The 24,408-nt window shown below is 35.6% G+C and overlaps 1 protein-coding gene across 13 annotated transcripts in view; it reads left to right on the forward strand.

Moving 5' to 3' along the window:
• KDM4C (lysine demethylase 4C) overlaps positions 1-24,408 on the forward strand; it is a 408,440-nt gene that overhangs the window by 85,721 nt on the left and 298,311 nt on the right. For 11 of the 13 annotated variants that reach the window (XR_003129808.3, XM_035696659.2, XM_025432527.3 and 8 more), the window contains 2 exons: positions 10,890-10,993; positions 14,915-15,052. Coding sequence is in view for 11 of the 13 variants with exons in the window: in XM_035696659.2 (XP_035552552.1) it covers positions 10,890-10,993; positions 14,915-15,052 (242 nt within the window). In the remaining 2 variants the exon portion in view is untranslated. Of the gene's footprint in view, positions 1-10,889; positions 10,994-14,914; positions 15,053-20,783; positions 21,069-22,440; positions 22,544-24,408 lie in introns of those variants that run through there. The other 2 variants (XR_007413967.1, XM_025432526.3) reach the window with 2 other exon arrangements.

A 24,408-nucleotide genomic window follows, 5' to 3' on the forward strand; every position in this document is an offset into this window, starting at 1 on the left:
AAGGTGAAGTTCCATCTGAGTGACAACTAGTGTAAAACCTTCTGCTTTTATCCAGGATCAAATCCTCAAGTGACCATTGTCCTTTTAGTCAGGTGCTGATCTATTTTATTGATGCATTAGGTTTGCCTTTTATTAGGAAAGGATTTTTGTTTCTGTCTTACATATGCTTTCATTTAATAATGAAATGGGGACACTGAAAAACCCCTTTCATTGACTTGACAGTTCTGAACAGAAATTGTTAATGGTATCTAAAAGTTACTTTCCCCCAAATTATAGAAGAGTTTAGAAGGAACAGTTACAGTATCACATTTGTCCGAAGCATTATTATAATTTTGGCAGGCTAATGACTATAAAGTCATAGTGTTTTTATAATCTAATACATTGTAATAATAATAGCAATGTAATTGTAATCTTGAACTTCGTTAGGGACCATTTTTATGAACATTAAGGTGGATGAATCCTGGTTCTGAAGAATAGATTAGAACACAGCTGAGAAAATGATTACCATAATCCTTAAATACACACGCATTGAACTTTATGCTAAATCTATATACTGAACTATCATCTTCTCTGTAATAATTATTCCACCATTTTCTATTTGCCTTACCACCAGAGAACTGGAGCTAATGTAAACTTTATAGTATAGAGCCACACACTAAAATTTCTTTCTTTTTTTTTTAACATTTTGTTTATTTATTCATGAGAGACACACAGAGAGAGGGGCAGAGACACAGGCAGAGGGAGAAGCAGGCTCCATGCAGGGAGCCCGATGCGGGACTCGATCCCAGGACCCTGGGATCATGACCTGAGCTGAAGGCAGACACTCAACCACTGAGCCACCCAGGCGTCCCTACACTAAAATTCCTACTATAAATTGTCTGCGAAAGCTTTGACATAAACTGTCTGAAAATGACAACACTCTAGGAAAATGGGTGCTATTTGTTTAATCAGTAAGTTGATAAACTTGAAGGACGTACAAGAACTTCAAATCAATTGCTCGTTTATTCAAAACTGTTTTGCAGGATTATTTTGAGAAATGACACAGGGAAAAGACCTATGAGACAGTAGAGGATTCCCATCCTGACTGAGCAGATGCCAGCCAAATTAATTGAATTCTGCTAAATAATTAAAATGATAAAATAATGCAGTAAATGTGATAGAACATTATATGATGTCTAGGTCAAGGCAGCACTTGATACAGAAAATGAAAAGCAGCCTAGGATATTTTCCATTATCTTGTCTGCACATCATAATTATCACACTTGCCTTTTATGCATGAATGCTTTCATCTTTAGTTTCTATTGAAATCTTGATTGACTGTGGCACCTACAAATATTTTATCTAAAAGACATTAGGCTTGCATCTAATAAAGCTAGGAGTTTGATTTTGCCCTTCAGCTGCTTTCTCATTTATATAGGGTCTTTTTTTTCAATATTGTATAGACATAAGTGTAATAAAAAACTCAAGTGAATTGTAGCAATTTTTATACTTGTTATGTTTGCCTATAATGTCATTATATTCTTTCTAATTTTTGGCTTGATACAATTGAATGGAAAGTATAAGGGAGAATAGAGGTATAATATTAAATCATGAATGACAGTTTTGAACATTTTCACTTTTTAGAATGTCTAAAATTCATCTGTTTTAGAAAGAAGACAGTATCTTTGCTGTTCTATTGAGTTAAGCAAAGTATGGATTAAAGTAAATTGGGGAACAACTAAAATTTTTTGCCAAGGACTGTATTCCATTAGTCTTTTATTGTGGATAAAATACCATCCAATATTAAAAAAATTGAAGATGATTTGCTGTGGTCAAAATTTTGGTTATTGGGAAAAGAATATATGTATTAGGGCTTTGTGCAGCTGAGTTTGGAAGTGTGAATAATCATTGAGAATTTTGTTTCAGATGGCAGTAAGGGAAGTGAATTCTTATACTTAGCAAGTATTTTAGTTGTGACTTATTTTAAAACAACGTTTCACAAAATCGGAACAGAAGAGTCATGATTATGAAGGATTAATTCAGTTTTTAAAATAGTTTTGGGGTATGTGTATGTGTTTTATGACTAGTAGTCTTTAATTTAAGCCTGTAGAACAGAGATTCTTAGCCTAATTTGCAGAGGTCCCTGTTCCAGGAGGTGGACAAGGGTCTGTGGGTGTCTGTGGACTTCTGAAATTATACTCAAAATTGGTTATAGATGTGGATTTCTGGGAAGCCATCTTCAAATCTCTTCAGGGGTTTGACCTAATAGGGATTGTAAACCTGCTATCAAGAGACTAGAAGAGCAGCAATAAATAACAAGTCATTTTAATTTTATGAACAGATTCTAAATCGACCTGTTCTTATACCTCTGTCTTGGAATTAAGAAAATGTACTTTTATCTGCTCTCCAAATGATAAATACCTTATTCCCATAAGCATTCATTTAGTTGATGGTCTGAAAATATTATATTAAAATGCCTGGTTTTGAAAGGCTAATAAATAAAAATATCCATGATATAAATAATCAATTTAAGGAGCCCTCTAGGCCATAAAAAGTGAAGAAGTTCAATGATATATTCTCTACCTTCATGTCTAACTCATTCCTTAGGCATGGAGATCAATGTGTGGTGTGTCAGTATGTGTGTTTTTTTTTTTTTTTTATCTTTCTATCAGATGAGTTGCATTAAGAATCATACAACAATCCCTAAGCTTACTTTCCTCAAAATTTAGTGTCAGATACCACTTTCCATGTTTAAATATATCTGAATATTTTATGTCTGGCTATGTTCCTAGTAGGATTTTAGACACTGGTCAGTAATACATAACATAAACCAAGCTAGTGTAATGTAGGGTGAAAGACAGTTCTGAGAAGTGACAGCAGAGAATGTTAAGAAAGAATTCAGGAAGGGAATATCAGCAAGCAGGGAGGAATTATTATGGAGGGAAATTAGGAGTACTTTGATTCTGCGGGTGGAAACTGAACCAGGAAAATTCTGGTTAGCTTGACCATGACCTGTTTGAGCCCAAAGTATTTGGCCTTGGGAGACTTTGATCTATGCCTGTGTGGTCCATGTGTCATGTCAAGGGGGAAGAAGTGGGCTCTGAGACAAAGTGGTGTTAGGGATGCAGTGAAAAACCATATGTAATGACCCATACACTTGTTAAATTGGGTGGAAATTTTAGCTATAAATGTTCTCCCAGCCAGCTTGAAATGGAAAAATACTTGACCATTACATAGTATACAGTGTTCAGGAGATAAAATAAGGTAGTCGTTTAGGAGAACCACTATCCTTCTCTAGACCACAATCAGTGTGAATTTCTCCTGGTGCTCCTCTGGAGTGCTCCATGGAGCTCTATTTCTACTAGTAGTGATATTGATGGATCATGGGACACTTAGCAGAGTGAAGTCTGTTTTGATAGCCTATGGGACACTTAGAGTTGAGTGAAACTTGCAGTGTAATAATTTTCTATGCATTCCTGAGTAACTAATTGACCATGAGTGGTAGGATGCACAGAGAGGTCAACTATAACTAACTTAAATCTCTAAAGTTGACATCTTAATTAGGGATGTGGATAAAAATTAGTAGGTTTCTCCCCACATATTGTAGCTTATTGGTTCATTTCATTAATAAGCTTGTTAAGAAATTTCATGTGTAAATTTAATACATCTATCTAGAGGCATTTCCCACAGAAGCAATCCTACCACATCCTTTTTCCGTGTTCTTTTCCTTACCGTTTGTATGGTTGCTATACATTTTTAAGCCTGTTAGTCATATGAATATTGCAAAAACCAATATAAAAACTGTATCAAGGCATACTAGGGTAAATTTCAATTCTGTTGAAATGAAATTGCCTTAAAATCTATTGCTAATGTGGACATGTATTCTACATGTCTGATTTCTTCATCTTTCCTACTCCTTTCTTTACATCTTTCCTAAGTGACTAATAACTAATTTAAGCTTCTCAAAACTGGTGTTCACAGATCCATAGAAATAATTACTAAACTTTGATATGTAACCTTTTACCAAGGCTGAAACTTTGGAGATTTAATGGCAACAGCATGTGTTTGTCATATGAGATGAGGATTTAAAAGGAATTCCTTAGTGGGCATCTGGGTGGCTCAGTTGGTGAAGGGTCCAACTCTTGATCTCAGCTCAGGTCTTGATCTCAGGGTTGTGAGTGAGTTCAAGCCCTTTGTTGAGCTCCACATTGGGCATGGAGCCTACTTAAAAAAAATTAAAGGAATTCCTTAGTAACAGTTAAAATATTAGAAAATGTAAACCAGTTGATAGTTTGGAGAGATTTTTATCTGAAGGAAAAAACACATTTTTAGAGCATATCTCCTCTACATCTAACATAACAGTTTAAAAACATTTAATGATTATTTTGGGAGGTTAGAATAATTGAGGTATAATATACTTACAGTAAAATCCACCCCTTTTAAATATACAGTTCAGTGAATTTTGACAAAAATGTACAGTGGTGGAACTACCAACCTCATCAAAATATAGAACATTTCCTTGTGAAGAGGTGCTTTTGTTGGTGTTTCTCAGTTACTCCCTCCACATAGCTGTTGGCAACCAGTAATCTAATTTCTATTCCTAGAGTGTCATAAAAATAGGATATTACAGTATGTAGACTTTTGTGTCCTTTTTACTTATAAGAATGCTTCTTGCTTATGATCACATTTCCATTGGATACAGGACATGCACCTGTATTTAGTGGATGCAACTGGTCCTTGAGAGTGCTTATGGGATTCTATACTTCCCATGCTGCACAGCTCCTAGCACTATTTTGCTAGTCTTAACAAAGGTTATTATGGGGTACTTTTAGGACTTCGGAGCTCTTTTGGGATGTCTGGAGTACATGCTTTTTATCATGCTAGCTTTTCATCCTCTCTCATGTTGTTTGGATTGGAAGACTGGTTCCAAAGATCATCCTTCTTGCTTTACCATTGTATAATATCTTAAAAAACAAACAAAAATATTGTCTTTAGTTTGTTAAGGAATTGGCAGCTTGGCAGTGCCTATCATTGTAGATAGTATAAATGAGGTATAGACTAAAAATTGAGTTACCTAAGCAGCCTATTATAAGTTTTTATTATTGCTTTTCCTTTTTCTTGGATTCTTATTTAGTATATAAACTGTTTTGCTCCTTGGATCCTGTGTAGTATTGCAGTTTGTTCTAATTTTGAGTATTTGTTAAAACAGATCATGTATTTTTATGATTTAACAGTTTAGTAGAAACATAGATTGTTTTTCCAAACTATTCCTTCAGGTTTCCCACTTCCAAATCAGATACCATTTCATTGAGAGTTCATTAATTTACCTGTCACAGAAACCCTAATGTGTTAACTTGTGGGGAAGAGTTGGTATAAAGGGAATTAAGTTGTAAAGTAGTGTCGTTACCAGTATCCATTGCTTGGAGTATGAAAGAAGGGATTAAGTTTGGTCCTTTTTACATTGAGTCCAATTGTAAGTGATAATTTGGAATCCAGGCTGAATTTTGATATTTAATTTTAAAACAATCAAGTTAGAGAACAGATGGAAGAATCTACAGGTGAATACAAGGTTGAAAATAAATCTATAGAGTTTAACTTAAGTTGTGCTTGACTGTTAGAACTACTTTTTGGGGGAGAAGTTTGTTACTTGTGACCGGAACTGTTAGGTTTAGGTCAGAAGGCCCAAGGGAATGAAGCAGTTTTTAAGGCTTGGTGACAGCACCCTAGTCAGCTTTCTGGGTCTCTTGGGATTGTGATACCCCTTCTCAGCTAACAGGCTACAGAGATAGTGGAAAAGGAAGATCCATTGAACTGACATAATGACTGGGGTCAATATGGTGGAAATGAATAACAGGGGTAAAAAGAATCGTTACTATTTACTGAAATTTACTTTGTGTCAAGTATACCAGCAAGGTTTTTTGTTTTTTGTTTTTTGTTTTTAATAGAGGTAAAATTCATATAACATAAAATAAGCTGGCATTTAGTATATTCTTATAGTGCAGTCATCACCTCTATCAAGTTCCAAGAGAATTTCATCACCTTGTATCTGTTCATCAGTCCCTCTCTTTTTCCTCCTACTTCTCCCCAGTCCCTGACAGCTGCTAATGTGCTTTTTATCTCTAGGTATTTACCTAATCAGGATCTTTCAGTATACATGGAGTCATACAATAGGTGACCCACCTTTTGCCTCTGGCTTTTACTTCTCATGTTTTCCATTTTATAATATATATCAGTATTTCATTCTTTTTTATGGCTGAATAATATTTCATTTTGTGGATTATATCACATCTTGTTCATCCATTTATCAGTTGCTGGACATTTAGGTTGCTTCCACCTTTGACTGTGGCTAAGTTTTTTGTACATTATCTTGTTGGATCCCCATAATGATCCAGTAAGGATAGCTACTATGAAACACAGTATGGAGTTTTTTCAAAAAATTAAATAATAACTACTGTATTATCTGACAACTCCTCTTCTGAATGTATACCAAAGGGGAAACTAAATCATTATTTAGAAGAGATATATGCACTCTCATGTTCATTGCAGCATTATTCACAGTAGCCAAGACTTAGAAACAGCTGAAGTGTCCATTGACATTTGAATGGATAAAATAAATGTTTTATATATGAAGACAGTGGAATATTATGCAGCCATAAGAAGCCATAACAACTGTAATGAATCTTGAGTACATTATACTAAGTGAAATGTGTCAGATAGAGAAAGACAAATACTGTGTGATCTCACATGTGGGATCTAAAAAAACTGAATGTACAGATTACAGAGAACAAGTTGGTGGTTGCCAGAGTTGGTGGATAAAGGTGGAAAGGAAATGGGTAAAGGCAGTCAAAAGGTACAAACTTACGTTATAAGAAAGTTAAGTTCTGGGGATGTACTGTGCAGTATGGTGGCTACAATTAATACTGTATTGTATATGTCAAAGTTGCCAAGGGAGTAGATTTTAAAAGTTCTTACGCACACAAAGAATTTTAACTATGTGAGATGATGGACGTTAAATAAACTTATTATGGTAGTCATTTCATACACAATATGTGCATGAATCAAATTCTTACTCTGTATATCTTAAACTTGTACAATGTTACGTGCCAGTTATATCTCAAAAAAGCTGGAAAAAGAATCCATTAAGGAAGATAATTTTAGCAGCTTAACTGTACAGATGAGGAAACTGAGGAGCTGAGAGATCACATGACTAGTCAGAGCTACATAAGTGTTGGAATTGTGTTTGGAATCCATGTCTCAGCAAGGCTCAACAAATTCTTAACTATTATTCTCTCTTGTTTTGCTGGCCATATGGGCAGGGTGAGGGTGGCTTTAAATATTTCAGACAATTAGGTCTTTAGTCTAAAACTTAGCTCTGCTATTTAATACCAATGAAAAGGTGTGTGTTTGTCAAGTATGGTAAAGGAGTGAGGAAAGTTGGTGCTCAAGTAAGCATGTGTGTTAAGCACAGGTTAAGAGAAGATTGAGTAAGATTTATACAGGGTCCCAAAGCATAGTTTATACCTTGTAGTTTGCCTCTCAAATGCTCCTACCAAAGTATCCCTACAGAATATAGGATTGAGGCTGCCTGGGTGACTTAGTCAAGTGTCTGCCTTGGGCTCAGGTCATCATCTTGGGTCATGATCATGATCAAGAGAGCAAATATTAGAGTAGGAAAAAACGATTCTGAAAGGTATATTTTAAAGAAGTAACTTGCCAAAATTTTAACACATACTATTTTCTTTTCTTTTGTTGGTGACTCTGATTGTCTTAAGTTGAATTTTTACTTAAATATTATCTTTTCTATTAGAGTTACTTTTGCTGTTTTTTATGCAAGTGACTCCAAAATTGATTTTTTACTTATTATGAAAGACACTAACATTTCTTCAGTCAGTATAGTTCTGAGTTTTAAAAAATATTTTGTATCTAATAGTATTCTGGATACATTGGGTTGCTTATATGTTGAATAAAATACTTTTCATAGATGGTGGAGTGAGGGTGAATATGAGCCATGTATTCCTGCAGATATTTTGAGGTAAAATTCATTTTGAGACACATGCTTTGAACAGAATTTGTGCTGTTTATGAGGTGTTTTCCAGCAATGTAAAATACAATTCTGATAGCCTATTGTAAATATAAATTCTAAACCAAAGTTTTTCTTTTTTTTTTAATTTTTATTTATTTATGATAGTCACAAAGAGAGAGAGAGAGGCAGAGACATAGGCAGAGGGAGAAGCAGGCTCCATGCACTGGGAGCCCGACGTGGGATTCGATCCCGGGTCTCCAGGATCGCGCCCTGGGCCAAAGGCAGGCGCCAAACCGCTGCGCCACCCAGGGATCCCTAAACCGAAGTTTTTAATAGATTGCAAATTATCTTCCTTCAGTGGTTTTCCAATTTAAATTAACTTATGACCAGTCACCATATTGTTCAGGTCCTGATTACAAATCCACATCAAAAGAAAATTAAATAGATGCCTCTTTCTTCATGGATTTTAATTTAAAACTCAATTCGTTTAGGATGCACAGAGTTACAGATTTGAAAAGTTTGATAAATCCACTTGAATTGTAATATTAAAATGTTTCCATGGATTGTGTGTTTGTGGACCACCCTACTGTGCTTTAGTCTCCATGGTGGAAGACTCAGGACATCTTACTGTGTAGATATGGCTATTACATTAGTGTGATATTTTTTCTCCATTCACTAAAATCTGCATTTAAAAAAATAGGGTTACTTATTTGGTATAATGTTTTATTTTCTGTTAATGTATAATATAAATGTTAACCTTATACAGAGGGCTGCATCAAATGACCACTTAGGGCAAACTGATTCCTTTTATTCCCATTGGTATTGTAAGGATGAGAGGGGATGGGAGGGCCAGAGGAAGAGGGAGAGAGAGAATCTTAAGCAGGTTCTATACCCAGCACAGAGCCCATTTTCACAACCCTAAGATCACGACCTGACTGAAATTGAGAGTTAGACACTTAACCGTCTGAGCCACCGAGGCGCCCCTGGAATGATAGTATTTCTGTTGTTTTCTTTAGCATGTACTTTTAAAATTTCCAGCTATTTAGAAAAATCAGATGCAGATGCTTAAGCAGAACATACCTTTTTTTTTTTTTTTTTGCGGATGGTTTCTTATACCCTAATGGTTCTTTCCTGGCTGGTTGATTTGTTCTCTTCTGATGATCACATACTCCAATAAAATCTTGTTAACTTTAAAAATATTCTTGTGAAACACTTTTTTGAGGTTAAAATGGTTCATGGTTAGTTAATGAGTACTGGTAATCCTTTTGTCAGATTGGTCACCTGCTTGAGCTATTTGGAGGTAGTGAGCTACAGAGTTAGATAAGTAATATTTCCATTGGCTTTCTCTTCATTTTAAATAGTATCTCTGCTTCTTCCTGCTTTATTTATGTGTATCCCATTGTTTTGCTGGTGAGCTCTGTTTTCCTCCTGGATTCTCTTTCTAGGATTTTCCTCTTTTACATCTCTCTCTCTTTAAAAAAAAAAAAAAAAAAAAAGATTTTGTTTATTTATTCATGAGAGACACACACACAGAGAGGCAGAGACACAGGTAGAGGGAGAAGCAGGCTCCCTGTGGGGAGCCTGATGCAGAAATGGATCCCAGGACCCCAGGATCATGTCCTGAGCCAAAGGCAGATGCTCAACCACTGAGCCATCCAGGTGTCCCTTCCATGTGTCGCTTTCCTTTCTTGCTTTCTCTCTTGCTTTGGCATCCTGCTGTTTGTCTCTGAGTGAATAAGGTGAATAGCAGGGCATCATGTATGTTCATTTTCCTGTAGCCTCCATAGCTGAATTAATGAGTCCCCCAGCCCAGACAAAACTGCAGGGATGAAGTCAGTGGTGGAGAAAAACGACTGTGTTTTGGTCCATGATATGTACTGTTGAGTGAAAGGGTTGCTGCATGTTAAGCTTCCTCATTTAAAGGACTCCTTAAAACACTGCTCCTACACAGACTGGTGGGACAGGTTTCCAAGCATTTGACCTGAGCTGGCCAGGAATTTGGTTCAGGAAATTGGTAGCAGTTAACCTATTTTTTTTAAAGTTTTTATTTAAATTTCAGTTAACATACAGTGTAATATTAGTTTCAGGTGTACAGTATAGTGATCCAGCACGTCCACCAGTACTCATCACAACAAATGTACTCCTTAGTCCCCATCACCTATTTCACCCATCCCCCTTACCCATCTCCCCTTTGGTAACCATTAGTTTGTTTTCTATAGTTAAGAGTCTGTTCTTGGTTTGTCTCTCCCCACCCCCTTTTGCTTGCTTGTTTTGTTTGTTAAATTCCATATATGAGTGAAATATACCCAAAGAATACAAAAATGCTAATTCAAAGGGATACATGCACCCCTATGTTTATAGCAGCATTATCTACAGTAGCAATTAACTGTATTAAATTGATCAGAAAGAAACATATAAAGGTGGGAAACTGCTATGTTTTTTTCTCTTTGCCAGGCTTTGGGACAAGTACATCTGGAATGATCACTTTTAGGAATCTTTTTAAAATGAGGAATTTCTTTATTCAAAAGTTTATTTACCTTTCCTAACCATCTTTATTATTTTATCCATTTATCAGATATTAGGCAGATTTAATTAAAATTTATTAGTTGAAATTCGTAAGGCTTAGTAATTTTATATATCACGAAAACAATTCTTGGTAGCTCTTTTTTATAATAAAGGTCGGCCTTTAGTGATATAAATATGTATCCCATAGCTTTTAAGAATTCTGACTCTAATTTTCAGTACCAGGTTTTTTTTTGATGTTGGAGTTGGTCTATATTTGCATAAAACTGTCGTTCTGTGAGAATATTAGAATATAAGCTTTAAAACTATCTGAAATTTTATCATAATTGGCACATTACTACTTATATTTATTGTTTCCATTTAGGTTTTTTCCCAAGCAGTTCTCAAGGGTGTGATGCATTTCTTCGCCACAAGATGACACTAATATCTCCCTCAGTATTGAAGAAGTATGGTATTCCCTTTGACAAGGTATATTAGTGTTATTCTTTAACATTCATTTTGTGTGTGTAGTATTTATATGTAAGACAAATTGTAAGACAAATTTAACACAAGCCAATATATCCTTGACTTCAAGTAGGATTTTTAGGATGTGGGAAGAAAAATTCAGATTCATGTTTTATAATGTAACAAGTAATAAAATTACTTTTATTTCAGGAAACATTTACTATAATTTTATGCTGGTTATAGTTCACTTGTAACAGTCCTAAGAGAAAAATGCAGGACACTCAACAAACTAAGATGTAGCACATCTACATTGAAGTCTTTTATATGAACAGTGTAATTTATGTATATGATCTCTTTTTTAAAAGAATTCAGAACAGGGATGCCTGGGTGGCTCAGTCGGTTAAGGGTTTGGCTTTGGCTCACTCATGTCATGATTTTAGGGTCCTGGGATTGAGTCCCTCAGTGGGCTCTGTGCTCAGTGGGGAGTCTCCTTGTCCTTCCGCCCCTCCCTGCACATGTAATACTCTCAAATAAAATAAATCTTAAAAAAAAAAAAAAAGAACTCAGAACAATTATCATTAGTTTGGTGTTTTAGAGTCAATGATTATGATGGCAGAATGTTGCTTCTAAACACATTTAGACATAATACAATTGAGATTTCATTATGGATAAAATTGCCTGATGATTTAATAATCAGATATTGCTGCTTTGGAATATTTCTGAAGATTAAGTTCTGTAAGATTCAGTACATAACAAGTTCCTCTTTCTTTGTGCTCATGGGTGGTTATTGGGTCAGAATTATTATGGAGCATGAGAACTTTTATGTGAAGATGCTAAAATGAAGAAAAGCTTTTGACCAGATAAATAAAAGCTCTCTCTTAAAGGAGGATTTAGTAATTAGCTACTTGTAGAAACATTGAAAAATAGCTGTACTCTCTTCCTTTCTTTTTTTCTCATTTTTAATTTGACTTTCTTCCCATAATCTTGTGCTGTTTTTCACCTCAGAAGTTTTTCACCTGTGACTAAATTTTTACCTCTTCTTAATCTCAGTCCCTTAAAGTACATCCCATCTCCCACCCCCAACTTTGTTCAAAGTGGAATTTTTGCAAAGACCAAGAGTCATTCTCTAACTTCGGGTAATCCCTGCTCAGTCACAAACTGTCTTTGCTGTATTCATGCATGAGATGAGACATATTTGTCTTGTGTGACAGGGATGCTCTTACCACTGTTTTACTCACATAGTCTTAGCTACCACAAAAAGTGTGCCTTTGAGACATGTACTGTGGGAGATGTGCTTGTGTATGGAGAGAAGCTGATGGTGAACTGTAGCATATCACAGGTACAGAGGTAAGGAGCTGTGTGCCCTAGATGAACCACTGCCACTGTGGGGCGCTGTCTTACTTGCTGATACCTCTGGGAACTGGACTTTTAAGTCTCAGACACATCATTAGTGAGTGTTTCTTTTACTTCTAGGTGTTAGCTTGATTAGACACTTTAAGTTGGAATTTTAGAAAGGAGAGGAGAATGAGTGGACTAGAGTCTCCCACGGACAGGAAATCCTTTATGATTTCAAGGCTGGTGATAGATATTGATCAAGCTGGTCTTTGGGAGAGGGGATAATGTGATATAGCATATGGTGGGATTGTTTCATTTCCCCAGGTTGGAGGCCTTTGGAGCTTGTACCTCCTTTCCAATCTTTGGGGAGAAGGAAGCAGGTGCCTTTCATCCCATTCTGGGCTGTGGCTTCTCCATACTGCTTGGTAAATCACCAGATGTACGAGGCTTTCCTTTGGTCTCTTGAGGATGAGACATTTCATGGCTTCTGAAGATGCCAATGCCTTACCATCTGATTGGCCATTGCAGTTTTTCTTTTCTTTCTCTCTCTCTTTCTTTCTTTCTTTCTTTCTTTCTTTCTTTCTTTCTTTCTTTCTTTCTTTCGTCTTTCTTTCTTTTTCTTTTTCTTTCTTTCTATTTTATTTTATTTTATTTTATATTTTTTATTTTTTGGCAATTGCAGTTTTTCATGTGAAATATTGCCACTTCCTCTTCCATGTTGATGAAGGATGTGTGATAACTCTGTGCTCCTCAAGAAGCTTATTGTCTGATGATGATAATGTACCATGGGAGAGAGTAGCATAGACTTCCAAATTAAACTTACATGTTCATTCCTGATTCTGTCATTTAGACAAATTATGTAATTTTTCTGAGCTTCCATTTCTTTAGCTGGAAAATGATGATAATAATAGTACTTAATAGGGCTAATTATGAGGATGAAAAAAGATGATCTGTAGAGGGCTTTATAGAACACATTCTTTCTCTTCAGTTTGACCCTCTTTTAGGCAATCATTTCACAGTTGGAGTAACATTATTTTCCTCCTCCTTTCAATGTATTTTCATATAATTGTGTGTATATATGTGTGTGTGTATATAAAAAAGTATGTTTAATTGATAATGTCTGCTTTTAATTATGTGTACTTTCCTTTTCAACTTCTTTTATGACATGGAATTGTGATTATTTGGTCTTATAATAAAAGGGACTTGTTCTTTTCTGTTACTGTGCTTTCTTATCAATGTGTTACACAGAAGTAGTATAACCAACCTTATATTTTGGCTAACTGGGATGGACTGTTTCTAGAAGTTACATGGAAACAAAACTTAGAGTCCTTTTCAATGGGAACAGGTGCTCTTTTTCAACATGGTAAGAGCAGGATTTTTTAGGCAGAGTAGAGAAGGATTGTGGATCGGATTCAATAGAGCAGTGAAGATATTTTCCTTACCTCATGGCAGCAGCCCTAGTTTCTTCACCTGTCTGTGTAGGGTTAGAAACAGTTGACCAGGTGAGTTTTATCACATAGTACAGGGAAGTGTGGCTCAGAATGATGGAACTGGAACGATGTTGGACATTGATGAGCCATTCTTTGTGGGCCAGGTGGCAGTGGAGTTGCTGCCAGGTGTTCAGTAGAACACCTCCTGGGCTGGGGGAGAGGGTGATGAGATAAATTTCAGACATGTTGTGAAAGAAAATACGTCCATACACAACATTTTAGCATACCTAAAATGGCAACTAAATTGCATTTAGTACCTCTGTCTTTACACAGTATGTCTCCTGTATATTTATATACCCATGCCCAGCCACATACTCATTTCTCAGCATTTCAGGACTGAAATGAACCATACATAATAAATTTGATAATCTATTGTAGAAGAGGTAAATTAAAAACACAGAAAAATTTTGCTGTATTATTTTTTTATAGCTCCAGGTGTATTTTGTGTGTTTTGGTGATTATAAAAAGCCAAATGTCTTTAACCTAAAAAATAGGAATGGGATAAATATATTTTTCATGTTTGCTTTTAAATTCTAGCTGATATACCCCAGTTAGTTTAATTATATGCACTCACACATACCTATTTGAATAATTCTTTGATAGAAATTTTACTATTAAATGGAATAGATTTAATTGTTTTCTGAATATTATGAAAGAATAATTTGGTGAATACTACCAATTCTTTAGCAGTGGAATTCATAGTAAAGCCTATTGAGCATGTATTATTGGGGTTTTTATAGCTCTAGCTTTGAAAACATCAGTCAAAATAGGTCCTATTATAGGCCCTATTATATAACTCCAATAATCTGAATTTTTAAAATATTAAATATGTACATTGCTAACATGAACAAATTTTCTTAGATAAAGATACTTTTGAATAAAATATAGCATCTTTGATTATGGATTGAATGATTGAACATTGCCAGAGGGTCACACTCTATTTAGAAAAGTCTTTAAAGTTTCCTGAAGAACTATTAATGGATTGGGTAAAGATCTGGGCTACTTCTTTTCTATTAGATAGCTCTGCTAGCATGGCATTTTTTTTGTAGGAAATATATTTTAATTTATTTTGAATTTGGAAAGTCTTATAATTGGAAAATATATGTTTTCTACCCTACAGATCACTCAGGAGGCTGGAGAATTTATGATCACTTTTCCATATGGCTACCATGCTGGTTTTAATCATGGTTTCAACTGTGCAGAATCTACAAATTTTGCTACAGTCAGATGGATTGACTATGGGAAAGTTGCTAAATTGGTAAGTTATGCCTTAAGAATAAAGCATAAATTAAATGTGTATTCTGGTTATTGTTGTAGAAAATCTAAGATCACATGTAACACTTTTTCTCTCATTGATATTGTGTGCTTCTCACCTCAATAATTTATTTGACTAGATATATTTATTTTACATTACCTATATTATCATTTGTAGTTATAGTTTTCTGTTTTGAGATTAATGTGGAACAGAGGTAATTTTCTACAACTGATGTTTGCTTTCTTTCTTACAGCCACCATTTCTTTTTTTGTGATATTTTCTAGTGGCTCCCTGTGGCTCCATGTTAGGTAGACTTGGCTCTCTCCATATTGAGTTTAGTCTATGGCTTAGAAAACAACAATGAAAGTGTATGTTAAAACTCTAGTAAGAGATGGAGGGATGAAGTAGGAAGATTAAAACTGCCCTTAGTGCAAAAATGAGTTTCTTGAAAGTAATGTAGAACATACTTTAACAAGAAATACATCTTTATGTTAAATTTGGTATAAAATTTTGCATCTCCTGCTCAGTATATTTAATTTAGTTCACATACTGTACATTTTCATTCAAAAGCTACAACTTATATTAAATTTAATCAGCCCTCCCCTGCAGTGTTAAATAGAGGACATCTTTAAAGAGGTGGTAGCTTCCATTAGGTTGCTTTCTTTTCTGTGGCTTTGAAGGCAGAAGTACAGGCTGGCAGAGGGCTACTTCTAAGTGAAACTAGGTTTTACAGAGTATGTAAAATTGACACAGATTTAGTGGAAAATGACACATACAATTTATGTGGCTGTATCTTGGCCACTGCATGGTATAGTGAGTATTATTCACTCTACATTGATAAAACTTGCATGTGGAACTATTGGGTGAACTTGGATAGAAATATATTCAGGAAAGAGAACACTAGGTTTAATTTATATGTGTATTTAGAAAATTATATAATATATTAAAATAAAATATAGCCATCCCTTTGGCCTCCTGGGAAGCATTTGTATGAACTTATGAAAAAAGGAAAGCTCTTGCTATTAGAAGACTTTTTCTGTTCTGAGTAATTTCTATTTATGAGGGGTAATTTAGAAAGAAACAGAGCTGAACTACTTCTTCCTATTATGCATCTTCCATATTATAATAAACCTAAAAAAAAAAAAAAAGAAAACTCAGGGTATGTGCCTTGGCCAGCTACTTGGAGTCCTTTCACAGAAAGGTAATGCTTGTATCTGCATTGAAATAGAGGCATAGACCCATAGTTATAACCAGATATATTATTTTATGATTCATATCTTTAATCAGTGACATAATAAATCAGCTATCACAGCTGTTCAATTACCAGAAAAATTAGTTGGTGTTTTTTTACCATGGTTTCAGATCGAATTCATGATATTGGCTAGACTAACTTCTCCCCAAAGCTAAAATGTCCTGGGTGGGTTTCCACATTTCTTTGTGGTTATAGAGTGGGACTGGGGTGTGGACCAAGGAAGAGAGGTTGGTCCTCTCTGAAGTCATAGTGACAGCTGAGGATTATGGGACTGTTAAGAAGTAGCACACTATGCTGGAGGAGGAGGCAGGGATCTAAAGTCTAACTTTTCTTCTAGCTAGTCATATATCCTTAGGAAAGTCATTTGTTTATTTTGTTTGTTTCTATCTGTATGGATTAGAAATACCTCTCCACCCCAATAGATATGTTATGAGGGAGAAAAACCTTAGGTATGTGGATATCCACTCATGCTGCGTGGATTTATGTCATTCAATTTAGTTAAGGAATATGACTGTCTTGGTTCTTGTGTTTTGCTAGGTACAAAATTGTTCAATGACCAAAATGCAGTTTTTACTAGTTAATTAAAAATTGTCTTAATTGCATGTGTTTGAGATATTTTTAGGTGTTTTTTATTTTTTTATTTTTTGATGTTATCTCCAGGCTTTCCTTTCTTTTTGGTATGTGGTGCTGCTCTGAGAATGTATTTGTTTTCTATTGCTGCTGAAGCAAATGACCATAAAAGTAGTAGTTTAAAACAATACCACTTACATCTTATGGTTCTGTAGGTTTTAAGTCGCTATTAGTCTTACCAAGCAAAAATCAAGATGTTTGCAGGGCTGCATTTCTTACTGGAGATGCTCAGTCAGGTTATTGGCTGAATTCAGTTCCTTGCAGTTGTAGCACTGAGTCCATCTTCTTGCTACCTGTCATCCAGATCTTTGCTCCTAGAGGTATCTCTCAGGTCCTTCCATGTGGTCTCCTACGTGTCAGAACAAGCGATCCACAAAATCCCTTTTGTCATGTGAGGTGACATATTCACAGACTGCAGGAATTAGGACATGGGTATCTTTCTTATTGGGAGTAGGAAGGTAGGGGCAGTGTTCTGTCTACCACAGAGAGTTCCAGTTAATAACTGACATGGGTATATATTAAGAATCTGCTTTGAGTAGATGTAACTAATTTCAGTTATTCTGTACAAAAATTGGAAACTAAATTTGTAATGGGTACAGTTTTGAATGTTTCACTAAAACATACTTATGCTTTCTTACATTATATCCCTCAATTTTAATATTTTCTTGGCTATTACTCAGTAAATAAGTTCTCTTATTTTGTAGGGTGCTGTGATGACATTTTTGTGCCTATTTTGGTGTTTTTATCTGTTATTTGACACATTTTTATTGATCTCCAAGGCTATTTCTTAATTTGTGATTGGGCAGTTAGTTTTTCTGTTTTGCTGGGGACAGATGTATAATGGATTCATTATGAACTGCACTTGAAAGACTTTTAGCTTTGATGATACCTGAATTCTTAAGCTAACAAATTTTTGCCTTAATTTTTTGCCTTACTCAGTTAATTCTAAGTGATAGCTATTGGAATAGTAATTATTCACAAGTGATGATGACTTATGCTTTTAGGGGGGACAGATAATTTAAAAAATAATGGCATGCTGTTTCATAGTTGAAGCACTAGAGGGAATGATATGTCCTTTATCTGTCCCATGGGGTTGATAGGAGTATGTAAAAGCTCCCAATACAGTGCCACTTTATGGAACAGAATTAATGTGGTACACAATGTAGCGGTCTCTACTTGTTATATTTTACTTATTACAGACCACTATTTCTAATTCAATGACTGAGAAAAGAGCTTTATGAAAGCCTATTTTTGAATTGAAAAAAAAAACACCAAAACATTAGATTTTGAAAAGATAACCCCAGGTTCATTGATAATATTGGAGATATTGGTGATTTTTTTTTTAAGATTTTATTTATTCATTCATGAGAGACACAGAGAGACAGAGGCAGAGGGAGAAGCAGGCTCCCTGTGGGGAACCTAATGTGGGACTCCGCCACATGACCTCAGTTCACGCCCTGAGCCAAAGGCAGATTCTCAACCACTGAGCCACCCTGGTGCCCCGATATTGGTGATTTTTATTCAGAAAAATCCTGTATGATACTCCAGAATACAAGGGCCTTGCCTTTAAGAGAACTCACCTACCTAAGAAGGGGGTTATGTAATTTCCCATTTCATTAATCAGAGATAAGATTTTCACTGAAGAAAAATTGAGAGGAATGTTCTAGGTAGCTACATGCCCATTTGCCGATTGGGTTAGGCAGAGTTCAGCTGAAGAGAGTGCTTAGTGAATTCCTCCTTTGCAGTAGGAATTGTGTTACATGTTTGTACAAAGAAGAAAGATGTGTTTTCTTTGTCCTCAAGGAGCTTTTATAAAGAGCAGAAGGGCTTTTAATAAATCTCCATTTTCAAAACTGTAGTATGAGTGGAACATACTATCTAGTTATTTATTTTAGGCATCTTTATAGCTTTGAGCATCAGAGTAATGTAGAATGAAATGCTCTGTTTTTTTCTGATAGAGATTTAAAACTAGGTAACACTTTAGCAATTGAAATAAGATACTGGTGCATATTTGAGATGAATGTTTTCCATTTCTGGAGCATTCTCTCCTTCTGTTGTGAAATGGAGTCCATGATTACTTCTGTGCAGCAGCTGTGGTGGCACTCACAGGTCTGCTTCCTGGCTAGGTTGGATCAAAGAGCTGGCCTGCAGGTTGTATTTCATTTTTCCGTTTGGTAGGATGAAGTGCAGTTGTTTTGATGTTGGATTTGATGGATTTGTTTGCCACTGCATTCATTAGCTTCACATCAGAAAATTGACAGGCTGTTAAATGAAACTTTGGCTTAGATTTTCAGCTTGACTGTTTGGAGACATTTGTGAAGATATTTTGTTTTTGTGTCGCAGCAGCCTCAAGCACTGTGATTGTCTCGAAGGGAAGAAAAGTTATTTACTGTACTGATTTTCTTGAGTTAAAAGAATCATTGTCTTGGGGACAGTCATATCTAGCCTACACCATCAGAAGTAGTGTATTTATGACCATGTGTGCAGTGTGAAAGACTTATTGATGGCACTATAAATAATGTTATCTTCCTGGAAGAAAGGGTAGTACCTAGTGGCTCTAAAATGATACCTCTATTTTGCATTAATTTTATTTTAAGTTATAATCTATTAATATGATATGCCAGAAAGTTGAAATATTGTACTGCAGAGCTGGGAATGTTCTCTCATGAACTTCAGGAGAGTTATTTCAGAATATAATTTTAAAGCATTCTGACATCCGAATCCTTAAATGTTTGAACAAGTTTAGAAATTAGAATTTTGAAATTGATTTCCTTTTAATGTAGAATGGATTTCAATTATTAAATTGTCTCGCATACAAAAGCTGTGATATAGCTTCATTCCATTTTATGTTTTAATTCTTTTCTAGAATTAGACTTTGTTATTCTTAAATCAGGTAGCACCCTTTCAAAAAAATCTTTAATCTTGGCCAGTTTTTAAAAAAAGAATCAGGAATCATTTTAATGATGAGTCCCTATGTTATATTTTAATATGCTTTTAGATCACAGAATTTCTCTATTCTTAGAGCATGTGAAAGAAAGGAAATGTCGACTAATAGTCCTGCATTCTGGTTTTGAGTGTCTGATGTGGCATATGTGATATGAACTTTTATATTTATATGAGATATTTATATGAGATATATTAAATGAGATATTTTATAGTCTCATTTTCTCTTTTTACCTCTACTTTGTTTCTATTTCTTGGGTACTGGTGGTACAACATAGAGTACAAAATACCACGTAGAGAAACAGAAGCATATGAAGTCATGTCCTTTGGAGCTTGTACTCTCACTGGGGATTTAGTAGTTATATACCTGGAGAGGTATTAAGAAAGAAAATATTCATATTATATCCCCATTTTATTCTAATAAAGTATTAAATTGTGGGATTCAGAAAATCTGAGACTTCAAGTCATGTAGTAGAAAGCCAGTTGATCAGTATATATTGTGTCTGCAGGACAGATATCGGGGGCTCAAGTCCTCAGAGCTGGGGAGCCCAATTTTATTTATTGCTAAGTTAAATTTGATGGATTTTAGGATTTGAGTTATATGGTTTATGACACTGATAATTAGTTGCTAAACTGAAATCAAGGTAATATCTGTTTTTGAGGCTTTAAGTCAGTGCCTTAAGAAAAAGTAAACTGGCTTCTTTGAATAACTTACATACTCTAATAAGAAAAAATTAATTTAAGTTATTTTACTTTCATATACTTTGGTAGTAATGATTGCTGAGATAGTTCATGATATGCTAGGCCTTGTCCAGGGCACGTTATCCATATTACTTCATGGCATTTCTGTGATGGTGCCAGTTAAGAGATAATCTGATGCCTTCTGCCCTCTACCACCTCTTTTCTCAGATGAGGGGGAAGGAGAAGAGGAATGATGCATAAAATGAGGATGATGAGGCTGGGATCAGAGGCAGAAGGTTGACCCGTAGTGTGCTATTCTTTTCTGGACTCCTCTCCCTGGATACATTGGATTAAATAGGTGCCAGTCTGCTACATGATTTGTGGGATCACTTTCAAGATTCTTGAGTTGTAAGTTGTGAGGGGGAACTTGTACCCTAACTGGGGAGTTAGAACAAAATTGAGGGCACATCTACCTTTTCCTACGATTACCAAGGAACCAGATTCTATTGCAGGACTTTTGAAACTTTGGGATTTTTTTTTTTAACCATCTTTTACCTTTTTCGTATTTATTCAATGTTTATAGTAGTAAATACATAGTAAAAAAAAATCGACAGAAGACTCTGTCCCAGATAGGTATTTGGAAAAGAGAGGGAAAGTTGGGGATGTGTATTCTAGCTAGTGGTGACCCAGAAAGAGAGGTGTGGGAAGCATACCTGGGGATGTTTGAGGGAAGTAAGCTAGCCAGCCCCTTGCAGGAGGAAAGGGATGATGGGAGAATCAGCTGGGCTTTGGGTACCGCCAGAGTTTATAGCAGTTAGATAGCCTGGTTCCCAACAGCTTTCATTCTTTCCCATGCAGGGTTTCCTGCATCCCTCCACCCACATCCACAACTACCACTGACAAAACAAATAGTGGTTCATCTAGTAGAGTGTTGTTACCTTGCTTGAGGGATCCCAGGGTTGATGTAACTGCTCAGCAGTGTCCTGAAGTCCCCTGCTCTTCTTGTTCTTCTGTCTTAGTGATCTTTGTTTTATTTTTAAAGATTTTATTTATTTATTCATGAGAGACACAGAAAGAGAGAGGCAGAGACACAGGCAGAGGGAGAAGCAGGCTCCATTCAGGGAGCCTGATGTGGCACTCAATCCTGGGTCTCCAGGATCACGCCCTGAGCTGAAGGCAGACGCTCAACCGATGAGCCACTCAGGCTTCCCTGTCTTACTGATTTTTGTGGGAGGGTGTTCACTAGTGCTTACTCCAGGCATGTTCTCTCCAAGGACAGGAAGGAAGAAGACAGTATGAGAAGGTGGCTCACCCACCTTCCTCTCTTTGGGAGGAAAATATTTCCTTGAAGTCCACCTGAAAACTTCCTTTTATATTCCGTGGCCAGCCATAACTGTAAGGAAGGCTGGGAAATTAAGTAAATGACAAGTTCCTGGCATGGTTAAGTCCTGTTTGTGCTGGGTGGGCCCTGTGCTATGGTTAAAGAAGTAAATAATACAAATGTGATCTCTGTCTCTTGGAGCTAAGAGTCTATAGGAGCTGTTCTTAACCCTGTGGGGCTTTGGCCCCACCCAGACCAGTAGGATAATGATATCTCTGGTGAGTAGATTTAAGTATTTGAATTTTAAAAATCCCCCTAGCAGAGTCTGGTAGATGCTTTGGGTTGAAAATCTCAGGTCTTTAGTGAATTACATAGACCTTTGTTGTTTGGATTGAGGTCCTTCAACATTATATAATATTTTTTTTTTATCTGCTGAAAGATATTTTAGGTTCTAAACCGTCAATGTAGAAGCCATTTGTAAATTGGAGATGTGTAATAATTTACAAGTATATTATTAATAGTCCTTTTTCTATAAGAATTAATAGGTATTTTGGGCATATCTAGAATTGGCTGTTTCACGGATTTCGTTTGAGTGTGCCCTTCAGCATTTTTAGAGGAAAGAAGAAAGTATGTTGGAAAAGATCTCAGAGGAGGATGAGTGTTAAAGGTAAAAGACTACTGTATATAGCTATTTCTAAGATTAACTTACGAGCTTTTTTCTAGTGTACTGGATTTATAACTATTTTGGAAATTCTTTTTTTAATCCCCTCTTAGTTTTTCCCACTTTTTTCCCCATTATGTAAAAATAGTATAAAATAAACTCTTTATCTCTAATAATAATATGATTATACAGTAGTGTATTTGGGTTATCAAAGCTGAATATAAATTATCAGAGAGGTAAATACTCTATTTAAAATAATATGGAAACAATTTTATCCTACTCCCTCCTTCCATAATCCTTGTATCTCTTTTAAACTTTATTTTCTTCTTACTACTCTGGCATACTGTGTATAATATCCTAATTTGTTTGTCTCCCTTGCAGTAGAATAAGAGCTCTGTAAGGGTAGGGAGTAAAAAAATTATTAGTACCCAAAATATTGTTAGTATCATTTTGTGTTCTCTACTCAGCACCTAATAGGTGCACAAGAAATAATTTGTTGAGTGATTAAGTGACTTCTTGCCCAAAGCCATTTAGTTAAGAACGTCAGAACCAGGATTCAAACATAGGAATCTTGTCTATATTTTGTTTTCTTCTTATGTAGATATTGTTGTCTTTTTCACATTCTAGCTAACATTCATTGACTGCTCTGTTACACAGTTCAAAATGATTACAAATGTAATGTATAAATTTATTACATTGAAAAATTTTCCTCTTGAAAACTTATTGCTTTCCAGTTTGTATCTGAAATCCATTTTCACTCCTTCACTTATCACATCAATTCAAATGGTAAAGCCTAAGATATCATGACAGAAAAGGAAATGGTTTGCAAAGCTTGGGCATAATGCAAGAAAAAAAAAAACCATGGACCATTTGAATTTAGTCAGTCCTCCCTCTGCCACTGATAATCACTCTACCTTGTTGAGACTATCATCTTAAAGTAGTGGTTCTGTTCCTAACTTTATTTAAAAGCTGTGGTTAGACATATGATCACACATGAAGTGGGAGGCAGCCAATATCAGTACTATAGTATGACCAATGAATAAATGAGGAGGGGTAAAAGGAACACCATTTGTAGCTTGTGGGGTTGGATTTGAATATAGGCACTGCTGTTTGCCAGTGACTGACCCTCTTGCTGGTGGTTTGATTCACTTGATAACTTTATGATCTGGTTGCTGTTTGCTCTTACATAATGGCTATCTCCAAAGGATCTTTGTAGTCTCTTGATAAAATGTGGTAACTTAAAGAAAAAGCTAGTTAAAGGAGTACTTGGGAAGAATTCTTCCACTGGGGTCTGAGCCCTTGGCCCAGCTACATACTGATTTTTCTTTCCTGATGGAAGAGCTAAATATGAATTAGGAATTTTCTTTTCTTTTCTTTTCTTTTCTTTTCTTTTCTTTTCTTTTCTTTTCTTTTCTTTTCTTTCTTTTCTTTTCTTTTTTCCTTTTTCTTTCTTTTCTTTTCTTTTCTCTCTTTTCTCTTTTCTTTTCTTTTCCTTTCTTTTCTTTTCTTTTTTTTCTTTTCTTTTCTTTCTTTTCTTTTTCGAGAGAAAGTGTGCCTGTGAGTAGGAGTTGGGGGAGGTACAGAGAGAAAGGGAGAAGAATAAGCAGACTCTGCTGAGCGAGGACACATGGCTCCTGGGTAAGGACACATGGCTCAATCCCAGGACCCTAAATTTGTAACCTCAGCCAAAGTCGGATGCTTAACCAACTGAGCCATTCAGGTGCCCCCATGAATTAGGACTTCTTAAATAAGGCATACCAGCCAAAGTCATTGTTCCCTTTCCTTTGAGATACTCTTCTCTGCAGATACAATAAGAGTAACGTGTAGATGTTTCATTTGAAGCTTTGATATTGGAGTCTTGCTTACTTGAT

The sequence above is a fragment of the Canis lupus genome, chromosome 11 (genome assembly GCF_003254725.2).
Source record: "Canis lupus dingo isolate Sandy chromosome 11, ASM325472v2, whole genome shotgun sequence".
In the NCBI taxonomy this organism is placed as follows: domain Eukaryota; kingdom Metazoa; phylum Chordata; class Mammalia; order Carnivora; family Canidae; genus Canis; species Canis lupus.